The 17239-nt window shown below is 40.3% G+C and overlaps 1 protein-coding gene across 1 annotated transcript in view; it reads left to right on the top strand.

Moving 5' to 3' along the window:
• Positions 1-17239, top strand: part of PCSK2 (proprotein convertase subtilisin/kexin type 2) — a 264456-nt gene that overhangs the window by 187283 nt on the left and 59934 nt on the right. Inside the window, exon 6 of the mRNA XM_070419880.1 lies at positions 3718-3794. Within this exon, the coding sequence (XP_070275981.1) occupies positions 3718-3794 (77 nt within the window). The remainder of the gene's footprint in view (positions 1-3717; positions 3795-17239) is intronic.

Here is a 17239-nt window from a genome sequence, read left to right as displayed (position 1 = left end):
CACATCCCCAGTAGGGGGTGTGCAGGGGGCAGCTGATCGATGTTTCTCTCTCATCGATGTTTCTAACTCTCTATCCCTCTCCCTTCCTCTCTGTAAAAAATCAATAAAATATATATATATTTTTAAAAGATAGTAAACATTTTAAGTTTCATGGACTTCTGTCACAACTATTTGTCTGCTGTTGTAGTGTGAAAGCAACCATAGGCAATCTGTAAGCAGGGGGACATGACCATGTTCCAATAAGACTTTATTTACAAAAGCAAGTGGTGGGCCAGATTTGGCCTATAGGCAATTTGTGACCCTAGCCTTAAGCAATCAAAGAAAATGAAGGACTCAAAAGGAGAAGTAAGAGGTAAGAAAACACCCACACTTGATTGGACAATGTGCTTGCCAGCTTCCATCCATTCCTTCGTTTTATCCTCACAGCAGCCAAGTAGTTACAGTTTTATCACCCGCATTTTAAAGATGAGGAAACTACATTTTCTAGAATGTAAGAAAATTGCCAAGGCCTAACAGCGCATGTTCAAAACCAGATCTGTCTGGTTGTAATGCCTCTCTTCCTCTCTCTACTCCAAGCTGATGCCTGCAGACTCATTTGTCTTATGCAACCAGCAAGGAACGTCCACTGGAACCAGAGTCATTAAATTCCAGATTTGGCGATAAGGGTAGAAGTGTCAGAGCAGGGTCTCCAGGGTCTCAAAAGATTCTCTGAGAAAGTTAAAGCAATGGAGGGAGTGGGCAAGGTGACGGCTGGGTCCACCACCAGCTTTCACAGTGAGACCAGCCCTAGCATCTGGCATGTGGCCCGTGTGGACCTGTGCTGTTGGTGGCCACACAATGCAATCCCTCAGATAGGACAAGCCAGAAGATTCTGTAAAAATACGTAAGTCCTTTGTCCTTTCCTGGCTGAGTGTGCAGGCAGGCCATCTGATGCAAAAATGCACAGTGCAAGCAATGGCCAAACCCGTAATTATTAAACTTTCTTGCTAAGAGTTACTCTAGCCTTTTTCTCTGGCTATGCATTCAAATTAAGTTCAGAAATAACTCCCAGGGAAGCCCTGAGGTCAGGTTGGATTCAGCCCAATCTTCTCACTTTCTGCATGATGGCACAATGATAATTCAATTCTTAATGATGACTGAATCATCCTGATCCTGAATCATCAATGATTAGATTATGTTCACTAAACATCTAGTCTTTTCTAAAGCAATAAAATAGACTAATGCATTTTAGGAAGAAGTTATAAAAGAGTTTAAACCAAAACAAGTCATTCTAGCTAGGATGACCAGAGCATTAAGTTTACAGAAACACCACTTTCCCCCAAATGTCAGTGTTAATGGCTAGCTTAGGAAATTCCAGGATAATTCAAGACCAGTTTAATTTATTCCTGTACACAAACAATTTCATGAAAGAAAACACCATCATTCAAATCAATAAATGATTTGGTTTGAGCTAGAAAACTATAAACAGAGCCTTTGCAAAATGTTGCTTACTGTTCTTTCTTGCTATAAACCATTTGATTTTCAGCCAGAAAACATACAGCCAAATAATCACAACTGTATGCTTTCTTTAATACTCAGTGTAGACTGTTATGTAAGGAATTGAGTGTTCATCATCAAAATCATTGTAAAGACAGCAAAATACTTAGAATTCCTAAGTTATCATTTATTTCAACATTCAGAGGTGAAATTGACCCCAGACAATACACAGTCTTTCTTCTTGCTGTAAAAACGACCTCAGAGTTCCTTGAATTCTCAACTACCAGTTCCACTGTCGGAACTCCCAAATTCCTCTTGCGAGCCCCCACCCACCTCAAGGCAAACCATTTGCTCCAGAAATGAGCACCAGAAGGCCTCATCCCAGATCACAGGTGATGATTATGACCCAGAAAGGTGAGCCAGGGTGGAGAGCATGTGAAACAAACACAAAGGTGCAGAAAATTTTGACTTGATTTTTCTCTAATTGAATGGAATTCCTATCTGCCAGGGTAATTGCACTGATGGTAAAAAAAAACAAAACTTGACTTTGGTCAACTCAGGTTTTCCCCCAACCCTCCTGTCTCCAGAATTTCCCTCCAGCTTCAAGGATAAACGTAGCATTAAGGAGAGGGATCTGGGTCCTGATGCTTGCGTCTCATCCTCGGTCCATCCTGGACTCTCCCGTTCCATGTATTCCATGCCTACTGGAAAGTCAGTTCATACAGATCATGCCTCAACCCTGGATCCTCATTGTCCTGACCACAGATCTTTCTGGGCCAATTGGTTCTCACTGTTTGTCCTCACCAATCAGCCTCCTAAAGAAGATTGTGCTGTTCCTTGCTCTGTACGGAGGGTCACAGGAATGCAGAGTAGGGCTACCTCAAGATCCCCAGCTAAGACACCTCACAGAGCCACTTTGATTTGCAGTTTCATTCCTTGTCCAAGGATGAGTCCCAGACTTCTCTGAAGTTGGACATTCCAACATAACCCATCCCACTCCAAGAGCACAGCTCAGAAGAAAGAGGTAGCACTCAGGGCCTCTCTGAGGACCCCACAACGGCTACTCATGCTGAATTTTCTACCTAACTCACCCTAGACTAGGAAATTTTAATCTCTATGGAGAAACCAATCAGGCTTAACAATAGTCTTCCAAATCTACTGTTTAAGTTTCAACCTCAGCTTTGAAACTCGAAAGAAAATATATTAACTTGTGTTTCTCTTGAGATTCCTACCCCACCAACTCTACCTAAGAATGCTCTTATCTCAAAAATTCAGGTAATATTAGGGGTAACCAAACATACTTAGGGAAGGCAATGAATTACTATTTCAAAATGGTATCGATCAAAAAACTGCATATATTAGACTCTTAATGATATGCTTTTGAAAAATATTTCTGCTGTAACCTTCTAGCAGCTCATGTATCCCCTTTCAACAAAACAGTAAACTGCGTAAATGACTGCAGTTGATGTTGAGGTTGGTATTCGGGGCTTGGGCAGGGGTTTAACATCCATAAGCATGAAGAAGGTAAGCCCCAAGTCAGTCTGAAGCAGGGAGCTGGACGTGAGTCTTCCACATAAAGCAAGAAAACTCTAAAGGCCATCTCACTTGTGACATGAGAACTAGAAATTCTGGCCATCAGTTCAAAGGAACTTAGCTTAAGCCCTGGATTCCAGGTAAATCCCATTTATCCAAAAGGCATAACTAACTTAAAATGGAGACAGTCCTGGAGAGCATAGTACTCAAAATCATTAACTCTGAGGGCCTGAAATAGAATGCGATGAGGAAACCTCAAAAAAGGGGATAGCCGGTTTGGCTCAGTGTATAGAGTATCGGCCCACAGACTGATGCTCTATCATTAATTGAAGTTCAATTCCCCTCAAGGGCACATGCCTCGGTGGCAGGCTCCCGGCCCAGGGCATGTGTGGAGACCACCAATCAATGTGTCTCTCCCATCAACGTTTCTCTCGTCTCTACCCCTCTCTTTCACTCTCTGAAAATCAGTGAAAAAATGTCCTCAGGTGAGGATTAACCAAAAAAGGGGGGTAGGGGGATAAAAGAGGGGATAAAAAGCTCCAAAGACACATTTCAGCTCTGTCACCATTTGACAAGGGCTGGTCCAGAGCAGAACATTAACACAGCACGTGGGGAGGGACTAGCAGCCTGAAACAGTTGTATCACAGCATTTTCTCTTGCCTGTGCCTCTGGCTTTATTGACCCAGTGAGACCCCTTATGTTTTTCAGAATGCCGAAGCAAGTTATGACTTCAGTAGCAACGACCCCTATCCTTACCCTCGATACACAGATGACTGGTTTAACAGGTAAACTGGGCCTAATGAGGTGTCTTTGGCTTTAGGTTTGGGGTTTTATTCTGTTTTGTTTGTTTTGTTTTGTTTTTAAGGCTTGAAAATCACAAGCAAAATAATCTCAGTGCTTCACAAAATTGTATTGTGACTTTTCCTTTGTGTGGCTACATTCTCTAAATTCTTGGATTTTTTTTTTCTAACATTGCAATGCTCCTGTAGAATTATCTGTTGAACTAGGAATTGTTTGCCGCTGTATTAAAGATAGAGGAAATAGGAATAAGAAGAAAGCCTGTCTGGACCCACCAAAGAGTGATTTAAAACATGCTGATTTCACTTGATCTGTGGAAATGATTGTAGAGAACTTTTTTTGCCCCACGGGTCTGTGTCTGTATGTTTTTGAAAAGTGTTTCTGCTGTAACCTCATGTAGGTCATGCAGTCCCTTTCTCAAAACAAAATTGGCAGAGGTTTGAAGTATTTCCCAGCATGGAAAACTATCCAACATCTACCTATTTTCTTCAGTCTATGTGGCTACTACACATGTAAATGCGGCCTCCTTTTCCCCCCAAGTAACATTCTTGTCTAAATGGTTAATTACATATAAGAAATGCCAAGAAATAAAGATGTATGGCTTGCTCAACCAAAGACTGCTATACTTTTTAAACCTAGTGCTTCCCTATTATTGATGTTCTTGGGTGAAATTTATGAGAACATATGAATTTTAATTAATGGTATAAATAATGTGTACAGCACCTTATTCATTTCTTTTACTTCTGGTGACAAACTCATGGCCCATAAAAAAATGTTGTAATTCTCAGTTTAGTGATAAGAAAATAGGTTTAGAAAGGGAAAGTGACTTCCCTGGTCAAACAATTAGTATATGTCAAAGTCCACACTTGAATCCAAGCTTCATAAATGACCCTAATTCCAACTTTTACCATCCTTTTATAAGCATCATTTTTATTATAAAAGACAGGAAGCATTATGGTCAGAGAGTGGCCAGGTAGCTTAGACTCTGTTCCTATAATTAACAAGTTGACCAGAGAATGTCTAGGATGCAGGCAAGGCATACAGGTTGAGGGGCTTGGCAATTACGGAAAATGCAGGGGGTGGGGAGGAATAATTTAAATTTGCAACATTTTTTTAAAGATCATAGCTGATGTCCAATAGCACAATTCACTCTCTGTCAACTTTGCCTACAGCTTTAAAATTATAATGCAGTATTTGGAAGTGTGTTTAAGGGGTGAGGATGTATTAAAACATCTGAGAACTTCTGGCATAACGTGTCTCTTACCCCCATGACTTATAATCCTAGCATACTCTTAGCAAATAAACCATTTTCTGACACAGGGGTGTGACATTACTAAATAGATGTCACTAAGCCAGGGTTGAGCTGTGGTTGGAAATGATGGTCTGGAGCACTGTGTTGAGAAGGACCACGAGGGAGTGCCTGGCTTCAGCATGATTGGTTACCAATTGTCCGCTCGACCTCAGAAAGGGCAGTAGCAACATGTGTGCCAGCTATTTGCCATCTCTCTGCAGCTATTAGGTACTAAATTTACCTTTTATAGAATGATTCAGGCACAAAAATATAACCGACAGAATGGCTTTCTCCCTTACCCCATTTTCTGAATCCAGCACAACCCTCCCCAAAGCAACTCTTCCTTTGTGATATACTATAAGATTATTCTTTTTAAAAAAATGATGACTCCTACCATAAAATTGTTAATTTTCAAATGTGTTCTTGAAAATACAATTTTAAACTAGTTAAAATCTTCTAGCTAGAACTAATTAGTATTTAGTGCAATAAAACTTTTCATTGTCACTGGTAAAAATTCTCAAGTGTCCAATTGTCTGAGACACAGTCATAGTGAGTCAGATAAGCATGATCTTTGCCTCTTAGGGAGCCAATGACTCAAGACACAGTGTCTACTGTGACCAATAAATGGGACTTTTCCCAATGATCAAGTCACTTTCAAAGATCCCCATCCATCATGACTTGTTGCAAAGATTAGATGGTACCACAGTTCAAAGCATGGCCTCTCAAAACATAACTACTCTTGTAAATGATTATGGGAGGATGAGGGGTCAAAGTTCAAGCCCACAGCTCTGGAAGGATCCATAGTCCGAAAGCTTGAGTCTTTCCTCAAGATGATTCCTGTGTGGCACAAGAATTAAAATAAAGCAGACTTCCCATGAGTGTAGGATACATTTACTAAAAATTCCTCCTAAGATGAAATATTTTGATTGGTATTTTCTTCAATATAACTTATGGTTTTGAGCAGGAAGGAGGAGAATGACTGGATGTACAGAGGAAATAAAATTGGCCAGGAGTTAATAATTGTTACACCAGCTGATGGGTATATGAGTTCACTCTACTTTTGTATATCTTTGATATTATCTATAATAAGAAGTAACTTTTAAGAGCATAGGGCATAAAAAGAAGCTAAAAAAAGAGTTGGAATGTTAATTCAGTACTCATGAAACTGTTAGTTTTGGTATGCAAGCTGCTAAGGAACTTGCAGTGTCATATGAGGAGGTGATAGATGCCCGAATCACTACAGGGTTAAGTGTAGCCAGAACTTAAAAAAAAAAAAGGAAGGAAGGAAGGAAGGAAGGAAGGAAGGAAGGAAGGAAGGAAGGAAAACAAATACATATTAAGCAGTCACTATGTTTAGGGCACTATTTTAAGTGTTTTGCATGTATTAATTCAATTCTCATAATAATTATCTGAAACAGATATTATTTTTCCCATTTTGGAAACTGAGGCACAGGAAGGTTAAGCAAGTTGTGTAACATCACATAGCAAATAAGGGGTGGAGACAGGATTTGACACCAGTGAGGGGGCTATTACATGCACTGCCTCACAATAAAGATGCTTTGGAGAGAAATGCAAACTCATGTCTGGCTGGGGCAGTTGGGACAGGCTTCCTTGAAGAGGTGGCATTTAGTCTAGGATTTTAATGAAGGTAATAGGCAGAGTTGGTGGGGAGTGTATCCCTGAGTGTGGGTACAATTTAGGTGAAGAGGGGAAGGCAGGAGGGGCACACATGTTCACAAGGTGGCCTGGGTAACAGGGCTGGGATTTAGAGACTGATGCTTGGAGCAGAGTTCTAAGACTTCACAGAAGCGTGAGCATGAGAGGTTCAGACAGGTTTCTAGGAGAAAGAAGGAGAGATTCTGTGGTTGGGTAGGAAACTGGGTCAGAGACATAGACAAGGACCATCTTCCATTGCACCCAAGGAATGTTGCTCCCCAAAGGCTCCAGGAGCCTTGAGCCCCACACTTGCCTTGGTCAGGGTTCACTACCAATCCAGCATGAGTCTCTGGATAGCTATGCAACCACAAAGACATGCCGTATTCTCTTCTGGGCATGGGCATGGGTATCATACCTGATGCCCCATTTCTGCCCAGCAGACTTTGGGCTCCTGAGAAATGCTCACTTAAGCATGACTCTGATAAAGGGCTGACTGATGTTGACCGGCAATGGGCTTGGTGCTATTGACATTCCAGTCACACCACCTGCTACAAAGGCCAGTTAGGACTCAGAAGCAATTGCTGCCCAGGAAAAGGCAGCGGCTCTCCTTCACAGGGTTCTCATTGCTGTGAAAAGTAGAAAATAAAATGCACTACAAGGGGCTCTCTCAAGCAAGCAAATAAAATGTTTTCCTTGGATGGGAAACCAAGTTCAAGAGCAGTGAGTCTCTCCTGAGCTTCCCTGATAGTCTTAAACACCATATCATCCCCTCTGTACTAATTTGTTAACTTGTTTTCCTTCAAGTGTACATTTATTTAAGAACATATTTAAAACTCCAAACCAAGGACTCTATGAAAGCAAACTTCATATATATGCAGAACTGCTTTCAGCGAATCTGTATATTATAATTTCTTGCCCTGTGCTTAATTTGACTTTATAGGATTATTTCTTTTTAAGCAGAGCAAGTGTATTTATTCTACTGTGAACCATTTAATAATTACATGCAGTATCTGGGCTCTGGGGATATATTTAAAACAGTTGAAAAATTTGCAAAAGGAGTGTAATTTCCTCCTAGTTTACAATCAGAGAATACAGATGGCCAAGCAAAATAATAATAACAGTAATAATAACCCAAATTGCAAAAAGAGAGGAAATAATACACAATTAATGAGCATCCACAATGTGCAAAACTTATATAACTGATTTCCTGTGAGGTATCAGGATCTAGTACACATTTTTTTCCTTGCTGGCATTCAACAAATATTGATTGGCTGGTTGACAGATGGATGGCATACCTTCTCAGCTGGGCTGAGATGTTGAGTAGCCTTGACATCTGTCCATGTTAGAGCTGCCTGCCCCTTCCAAGTTTTGCAGCCCTTGCTTTGTCAATAATCTTCCATCGTTGCTTGGTTTTAAGTCAATATTCAGTGATGCATTGCAGATCCGCATTTCATTACTGTGCTGCCGTCCATAAAAGTCCCGCTTGCATAACATTTATTTGACAAGCATTCGACACTGAAATGTCATCCCTGCCATCGGCAATATTTAGGGAGCGTCACAGGGTGCAGCACACTCTATCTGTAAGCCCTAAAGAGTAAGAGATTCCGGATTAGATGCAATTCCTGGCTGCCAAAAATGTACTATAAATTCAGGAAGAGAGAGGACATTTATTACTCAGGCAAAATGGGGGGAAGGAGGAAGAAAAAATGGATGATGAGAAACATTTATCTCTATGTAAGTTCCTTTGATTGATAGCATTAGTTAAACCTTCAGATAATAAAGAATTTCCATGATTAACATTTTTTTCTTATTAAAAGTCATATTTCATTTTAAAGAACTCTGTGTGATAAGCCAGAGAAGAACATGTGAGAAAAATGGGCCTTCTCTGGTTGGCTATTTGCGCACTGATGGAAACTGATACTTTACCCTGGTGACACTTAATGGTTTAGAAATAGACAAACATCTTTTCCTTCTGTCTTTATAGACAATTCTGTAATCACCTCCTGGATAATAAAATTCAAACTGCTTTCCAAGACCTAATCTACATTTTTATTTTGTGGGAGCTTTGAGAATACAGTAGTCCCCTTTTATCACATTCTAAGACCCCCAAAGGGTAGGTGCCTGAAATCACAGATAGTACTGAACCCTATATATACTAGGGTTTTTTCTGTACATACATACCTATGACAAAGTATAATTTATAAAATTAGACATAGTAAGGAGACTAACACCAATAACTAATAATAAGATAAAAAATTATAACAGGATACTATAATAAAAGTTATGTGAATATGACATTATTAAGTAAAATAAGGGTTACTTGGACACAGGCACTGTGGTACCTACTGCAACCACCAGAGGGATGAGTCACCTCCTGTGTGGGATGGAGCAGGACAGTGAGAGATTTCAGAATGGCACGCAGTTAAAAACTTATAAATTGTTTTTTCTGGAATTTACCATTTAATATTTTTGGATTGCAGTTGACCCAGGGTAACTAAAACCATGGAAAGCAAACCCACAGATAAGCAGGGAATGTTGTATCTCATAAGTCGATATTTGCTCAAATGTTGCTGTTGCTTTAAACCTTCTCTCTATACAAACCAGAGCAGAATAAAACACAACAAAGTTCGATTTTGTTAGCTATTGTGAGCCATTGGGGAAAAAAAATTTTTTTTAATTTTATTTTTAGTCCTCTACCTGGATTAGACAAGTCTTCGTTATTTAAGGTAGAAGAAACAGACATAACAGAGACTGGGAGCTATGGAGAGAATTATATCAATTATAAAAGAATCATCTGTATGTTAGTATAATCATTTCTACTTTGGAAAGTGATGTTATGCATGCCACATAGGGGGATTTTATGGTCCTCAGGTGGCAATACTTTTTTTAAGAGAGAAAAATATAGCAGATTATGATAAACAAATATAGTGTTGTGCTAATTACTTGGTATGAAATAAGTGATCCTTGAATCAGTTTCTCCTCTCTGTAAAATGGGAGTAAAACTCCACCTTGAAGATTTGTATGAGGGACTAGTAGACACATGTACACAGAGCAGTTGGTACAGGGCATGGCACAAGGTAAGCACTCCCAAATGGCAACAAATATTATTGTGACATTCAGTGAAGGGATTTCTAAGGAGCTAAGTCAACCGTGTTTCAGCTACATAGAAAATGGGGAGAATTTATGCCAAAGGAGTTCATGGATGGCCCAGCCATTCACCCATTTATTCTCAGACATCCATTCTCTCATCTGAGCTTTTGACAGAAACCAGATAACAGTCGACTCAAGGTTAAAGTTTATGGCAAGTGTCTGCTACCTGTGTTTTTGCATTGCTGATTGAAAGAGGAATTATATCCAAAGATAGCTTGTATGTATGAGACCAGCTTGATCTATTGGAACAAATGGAAGGCCAGCATCTAGGAAGCTGGAGAGCCTCTTCTCTTCCCCAGAAAGCACTGGACACTTCCCAGCAGACCTGGGATTTTACCCAAAAACAGCTGCACCTCCTCACCTATTTAACCAGGACTCTTGAAACCCTAAAGCTGTGGTCGGCAAACTGCGGCTCGCGAGCCACATGCGGCTCTTTGGCCCCTTGAGTGTGGCTCTTCCTAAGCCTTAGGAGTACCCTAATTGAGTTAATAACAATGTACCTATCTATATAGTTTAAGTTTAAAAAATTTGGCTCTCAAAAGAAATTTCAATCATTGTACTGTTGATATTTGGCTCTGTTGACTAATGAGTTTGCCGACCCACTGCCTTGAAGTCTTACCCTGTAGAGCTCATTGGAGGCTAGCCAGCATACATAGCTGATGACCAACTAGCTGGGTAATCTCTGCATCTCAGGTCCAATATTTCCAACACTGAAGCATCTTTCAGCAAAGACAGGACTAAAAATACTGTAGCTGGCCACTGTGGAACTGGTTGTCTAAGAATCGTAGATCTAAGGAGACTGGAGACTAGATGCCCATGAACCTGGCCAAGTTGCCCACTAACTTGCTGAATGAATCTGCATTATTCCCAATATCTCTTTGAATCCAGAGCCCTAGAACACCTTTATAAGCTGTGGCTGTCAGATATAGAACTAAGAAGTCAATTAAGACAACCATAGGACCAATGGCCAGGAATGGAGACCAAAACAGGAAAGAAAGAAGTGGGGCGGGAGGGATCTCCGACTCAAAATTAGCCTGAAAACCAAAATTCAAAAGTATCTGGAAAAACACACATTCAACAAAATAAAAATCAGGGCATGAATTTATACCAGGTGAAATTAATTTTATGGAGAATCTTTAAAATGACTTTAAAATAAATTATGTTTAAAACACCCTCACAGAAACAGCCAGAATAATGTTTGACCAAATATCAAAGACCCTGTGACCCATCCAAGTTGAAACATAAAATTAACCATTATGCTTTTTATTTGCACATTTGCTCAGAATGATAAGTGCATGAATAACATCTGTTTAAAAAGAAAAATAAATGATGTGGAAAACATGAGCAAAAATAAACATGAATATGAAAAAGAACCAATTGCAATTGAAAAATACAACCACTGGAATAAAATCTCAATAAATGGAATAAGATTTAGCCTGGGTGCAGTTGAGTAGGTAATTAATTAATTGAAGATAACACTGTCTATTAAAAACCTACAGCAAACATTATTTTTAGTGCTGAAATTTGATGGCATACTCTCTAATGCTGGGACAAAATAAGAATACTACCTAGCATCTCTTTTATTTGACAATATGCCACATCTCATGACCAATGAAATAATGATAAATCTAAGAAAAAGTATGTGAGAACATTAGTGAGAAAATTATAAACTTAGAAAACACATAAAGAAAGTCCTGGATGAAGGAGTGACATACTAAGCTCATGGATAAAAAAGATGTAACAATATAAAGATGTCAACTTCATCTATTAATTCAATGCAATTCCAATTAAACTTTTCTGTGAGATTAAGCAAAATGATTCTAAAATTCATTTAGAAAAGCAGAAAAAAACAAGATGGAGGCATAGGTAAACACTGGAGTTTGTTGCCTCGAACAACCATGTCAAAAATACAACTAAAAGACGGAACAGACATCATCCAGAACCACAGGAAGGCTGGCTGAGTGGAAATTCTACAACTAGAAGAAAAGAGAAAAGCATATTGAGACTCAGAGGAGACGCAGTGCGGAAGTAAAATACTAAGGTACAGAGGCACACACGGAGCAGGCTGGCGGCTGAGGGCGCGGTTGTCGTTTTCAATAGGGAGGGAGTCTCAGGCTCTGAGCTCCAGTTCCGGGCGAGTCTCTGGGGACCCAGACTCATACGGGAGAAGCGGGACTGTCTGGCATGGGTCAGAACTCAAGGCAGCTTTTTCTCAGAGGGGCTTGCAGCGATTGCCGGGACACTGAGAAGCGGGGCCTCTGAGGGCAGCCATAACTGCTAGCCCCTCCCTGTTGATCCCATGGGACCCGCCCCGCCCAAGCCCTGCAGGGAGGCTTTTGCTGGATAACCTCAGGCAGAGGCTAGATTAGCACCTCCCTAGAGATCCAGGAGCCAGTGTACCCAGAGGTCAGAGTGGGACCATCCAGTTTGCAGCTCCGTGGAACCATAAAGGACACACTCAGGGGGCAGACTCAGTGAGCACCAAAGCCCCATTGAAGCAAGTCTTGCCCCGGAGGGATGTCTCCAGCACAGAAGTTCTCCCACTGCAGACACAGCTGATTCTCACAGCCAATTGGCCTAGAGGTCAATTCCTCCCAGTGATACCTACACCAATCAAGGATTAACTACAACAAGACTGTGCACAAAGACCACAAGGGGATGCACCAAGAGTGTCCTCCTCAGGTAATTGGGGAGGCTGAACCACTGGGCCCTAGAGGACACTTAAGCACAGAAAACCACTTTATCAACACAGGGAAGCATAAAAAATGCGGAGACAAAGAAAAAGGACACAAATGACAGAAATGGAGGAAAGCAAACTACTGGATATAGAGTTCAAAACCACACTTTTAAGGTTTTTCAAGAATTTTCTAGAAACTGCTGATAAACTTAATGAGACCTACAAGAAATCTAATGAGACCCTCGAGGTTGTGATAAAGGACCAACTAGAAATTGAGCATACACTGACTGAAATAAAGAATATTATACAGACTCCCAACAGCAAACTAGAGGATCACAAGAATCAAGTCAATGATTTGAAATATGAAGAAGCAAAAAACACCCAACCAGAAAAGCAAAATGAAAAAAAAATCCAAAAATACGAAGATAGTGTAAGGAGCCTCTGGGACAGCTTCAAGTGTACCAACATCCGAATTATAGAGGTGCCAGAAGAAGAGAGACACCAAGATATTGAAAACCTATTTGAAGAAATAATGACAGAAAACTTCCCCCACCTGGTGAAAGAAATAGACTTACAAGTCCAGGAAGCACAGAGAACCCCAAACAAAAGGAATCCAAAGAGGACCACACCAAGACACATCATAATTAAAATGCCAAGAGCAAAAGACAAAGAGAGAATCTTAAAAGCAGCAAGAGAAAGAAAGTCAGTTACCTACAAGGGAGTACCCATACGACTGTCAGCTGATTTCTCAACAGAAACTTTGCAGGCCAGAAGGGAATGGCAAGAAATATTCAAAGTGATGAATACCAAGAACCTACAACCAAGACTACTTTATCCAGCAAAGCTATCATTCAGAAGTGAAGGCCAGATAAAGAGCTTCACAGATAAGGAAAAGCTAAAGGAGTTCATCACCACCAAACCAGTATTATATGAAATGCTGAAAGGTATCCTTTAAGAAGAGGAAGAAGAAGAAAAAGGTAAAGATACAAATTATGAACAACAAATACACATCTATCAACAAGTGAATCTAAAAATCAAGTGAATAAATAATCTGATGAACTGGTGATTGTAATAGAATCAGGGACATAGAAAGGGAATGGACTGACTATTCTTGGGGGGGGGGGGGAGAAAGGGGTGTGGGGGTGAGTGAAGAGATTAGACAACAATCGTGCACCTATGGATGAGGACAGTGGGTGGGGAGTGAGGGCAGAGGGTGGGGTTGGAACTGGGTGGAGGGGAGTTATGGTGGGAAAAAAGAGTAACTAATGTAATAATCTGAACAATAAAGATTTAATTAATTAAAAAAAGAAAAGAAAAGAAAAGAGCCAAGAATAGAAAAAGAAGGCAAGAGAAGAGAAAGAGAAGGATGAGGAGAATTAATATGAAGAGAGAAGGAGGGAACATCAAGGTGGGAAACTGCCTACCAGATATCAAAACATTATAAAACCATAATAAATATGAGAGAGCAGGGTTAGTACAGGGAGAGAGAAAAAAGGGTCAAAGAAACAGAATAGAGAGGCCAGAAGCAGATATCCCGCACACACACATACCCTTAACATATGATCAAGATGGCGATAAAAACAATAAGGGAAGGATGGTGTGATGATATTTAATAAATAGGACTAGTTGTCAGTATGCAAAAGTAGGTGTCCACCTCACATCTTGAGCATAAATAAAATTCAGGATAATTAAAACCTAAATGTATAGAAATATTTTAGAATTAAAATGTAGAAAAACATCTTTATGATACTAAAATAGGGATGGATTTCTTAAACAAATCACTGAACCCCAAGAAAAATAAAAAGATTGATAACCCTGACTACATTAAAATTAAACACCTTTTCTTCAACAAAAGTCACAATGAACAAAGTTGAAAGACAAGCCACAGACTAGGAGAAGATGTGTGCAACTTAATCCCCAAGTTTTATGGGGGCTGGGGGGGAACAAAATTAAATGTCAAAATATAAAAAGAATGGCCACAAGTCAAAGAGAAAAGATAATAGAAAAATGGACAGAAGTTATGCACAGGTGATTAACACAAGAGAACACCTGAGTGAATTCACATGTGAGAAGATGCTCATCCTCCCTGGTAATGAGGAATATGCAAAATGAACTAATGAGATACCATTTCACACCAAATAGCCTAGCAAAATGGTAAATTTTGCTGATACTAAATTTTGGCAAGGCTATGAGAGCAACAGGAACTCTCCCTCTCTGCAGGAAGTAGTATATATCCATAAGCCTGTTTTCCCCCTACGTACATACTCCCAGAGAAAATCTACACATGTGCCCAAGAAATTAAATAGACAAGAATATTTCCTTCAAATTATTTGTAATAGCAAGCAGCTTGCAAACAACCTAAATGCTTATCGTTGGGAGTACGAATAAGTAAATTTTAGCATATCTTTAAGTGAACGACTACACAGCACTAAAAACAAATTAACTAGAATTCATGAATAAAGCTCAAAATACAAATGAATAAAGCAAATTTTAAATAGATCGTATATTATGAAACATTTATATGTATATGCATATCTGATTATAAGGTGATCGCATAAAAAACATGCATGGATCAATGTTCTAACTGTCCAACTTAGTGTATTGGTCAAGTCCAAGGCATAATGGCTTCAGGGAGGGCTTCAATTGCATCTCTATATATTTATTTCTTTTAAAAATCTATACCAATATAAAACACATGAATGTGCCCTGTAATTACAGAATCCTTTGGCCTTAAGGATATCCAGGATACCTTGACTGTTCACACACAGAATTATGGATGTTGCTTTACTCAAAGTCCATCTATTTAAATGCTATCCTCATCCCAAACAGCCTCACAGAAACACCCAGAATAATGTTTGACCAAATATCTGAGCAGCCCCTGGCCCAGCCAAGCTGACACGTAAAATTAGCCATCACACTTTTTATTTGCACACTTCTGATAGTCAGGAATAGAGAATAGTCAAAGGTCATGTTTAAGAGAAGGGGTTTGGAAGTAGCAGGCTTGAGTTAGAATTCTGGTTCTTCTCCTAATGAGAAGTGACTTAATATCTCTGTGCCTCAACTCCCTCCTCTTTAAAATGATAATAGTAATAGTTTGCTGTGAGGATTAGATAGAATAATTCATGTAGCACTCTCAGCACAGTGCCTGGCCCATAGTAGGTCAACAAATGATACTCATCATGTTCACATTGCTTGATATATCGTAATCTATGACTTGAATGGAGCACATATAAAAAAAACATGCTTTTGGCTGGAAAGGATAAGTGGGGTGACCGATGACTCTAGTGGACGAAGGCCAGGACATGGGAAGAAGGGATGTGCCTATGCTCTCTCGCTGGAGATCCCCATGGCAGGGGCAGGAACAGGGCCCCGGGTTTTCACCTGAACATCTTCACAGCAACTGCAGCTGTTTGGGGAAACCCCAGTACAGTCATCATGATGGTCCAGGTTTGAACCCCATTCCCCCACAGGTTAACCATGTGTCGTCCCTCTAGCCTGTGTATCCATTGCATCAGGTATCGATTGCCAAGTAATGCCACATAAAAACCATCCCAAAACGTAGTAGCTTGAAACAATAAGCATTAACAAGTGCTCACAAATCTATAGGTTAGCTAGACAGGGCTGTTGATCTGGACAGGGCTCAGCTTTGTGGCTGGGCTCACTTGTGCGTCCATGGTCAGCTGGCAGGTTGGCCGGGGGCTTGCTGGCTTAGGACAGCTTCTCTCACATGTCTGGAGGATGGTAACTATCAGCTGAGGAGATAGGCCCAAAGGATTGCATGTCTTTAATCATCCAATAGTTGAGCCTGGGCTTGTCCAGGTGCCTGGGCAGGGTTTCAAGAGGAAGGAGAAGCTGCAAGTCCTTTTGAAGGCTAAACTCAGCATTTCCACACATGCTTTTGGCCAAAACAAGTCGCAAGGCCAGCCTGATTCAAGGAAGAGAGAAATAGGCTCCACTCTTCATGGGAGGAGCAAGAAAATCACATTGCCACAGACATGGACAAGGAGAGTAGTAATGCAACACAGCCATGACTCTGGTCACTTGACTTTAGAAGGAGGTCAATCAAGCAACCATTTTTGTTTCTCACTCTCTACAGGTATTTCCACTTCAGACAGGCAAGAGGGAGCTACTGAATGTTTTAAGAAAGCAAAGAGTCCAAACAAAAATGGATTTAGAAAAATATTTTCCTGACATTCAGGGAGCAAGCATTGCCTGAGACCATCAGGAAGGCAGGAATGAGGGGAAAGCATTTGAGGCAATGGAACAGAGCTTACAAAGGCCCAAGACTGTGTAAAGATGGAGTCGTGAACAATTATAAGACGCCTCCACTAGATGCTTATACTTAATTAGTGCCTCCTAATTTAACAATGAAATGTTTCTTCTCCTATGTTCCTCTAGAGAGCCCACAACATTCATCTCGCCACTTAAAGACCAAAATTAAAGATAAGGAAGCATTCAGTGTCTTTCATTTTCTCAAGCCAGTTCACGTGCATTTGTCCGCCAGCCCTTAGTGAGCAGTTTTAGGGTAGAGACGAGCTTATCCCCATGTGGGAGGGTAGAGGGTTGGTTCAATAATTGAGCATTGGTCTCAGACCTGGCTCAGCCACCTACTTGCTGTACACCAGTGGTTCTCAACCTTCTGGCCCTTTAAATACAGT

Source organism: Myotis yumanensis, unplaced genomic scaffold, assembly GCF_028538775.1.
Source record: "Myotis yumanensis isolate MYYU_CA2020_CCGP unplaced genomic scaffold, mMyoYum1.0.hap1 SCAF_7, whole genome shotgun sequence".
NCBI classification, from domain to species: domain Eukaryota; kingdom Metazoa; phylum Chordata; class Mammalia; order Chiroptera; family Vespertilionidae; genus Myotis; species Myotis yumanensis.
This window is presented reverse-complemented; position numbering and strand designations above follow the sequence as displayed.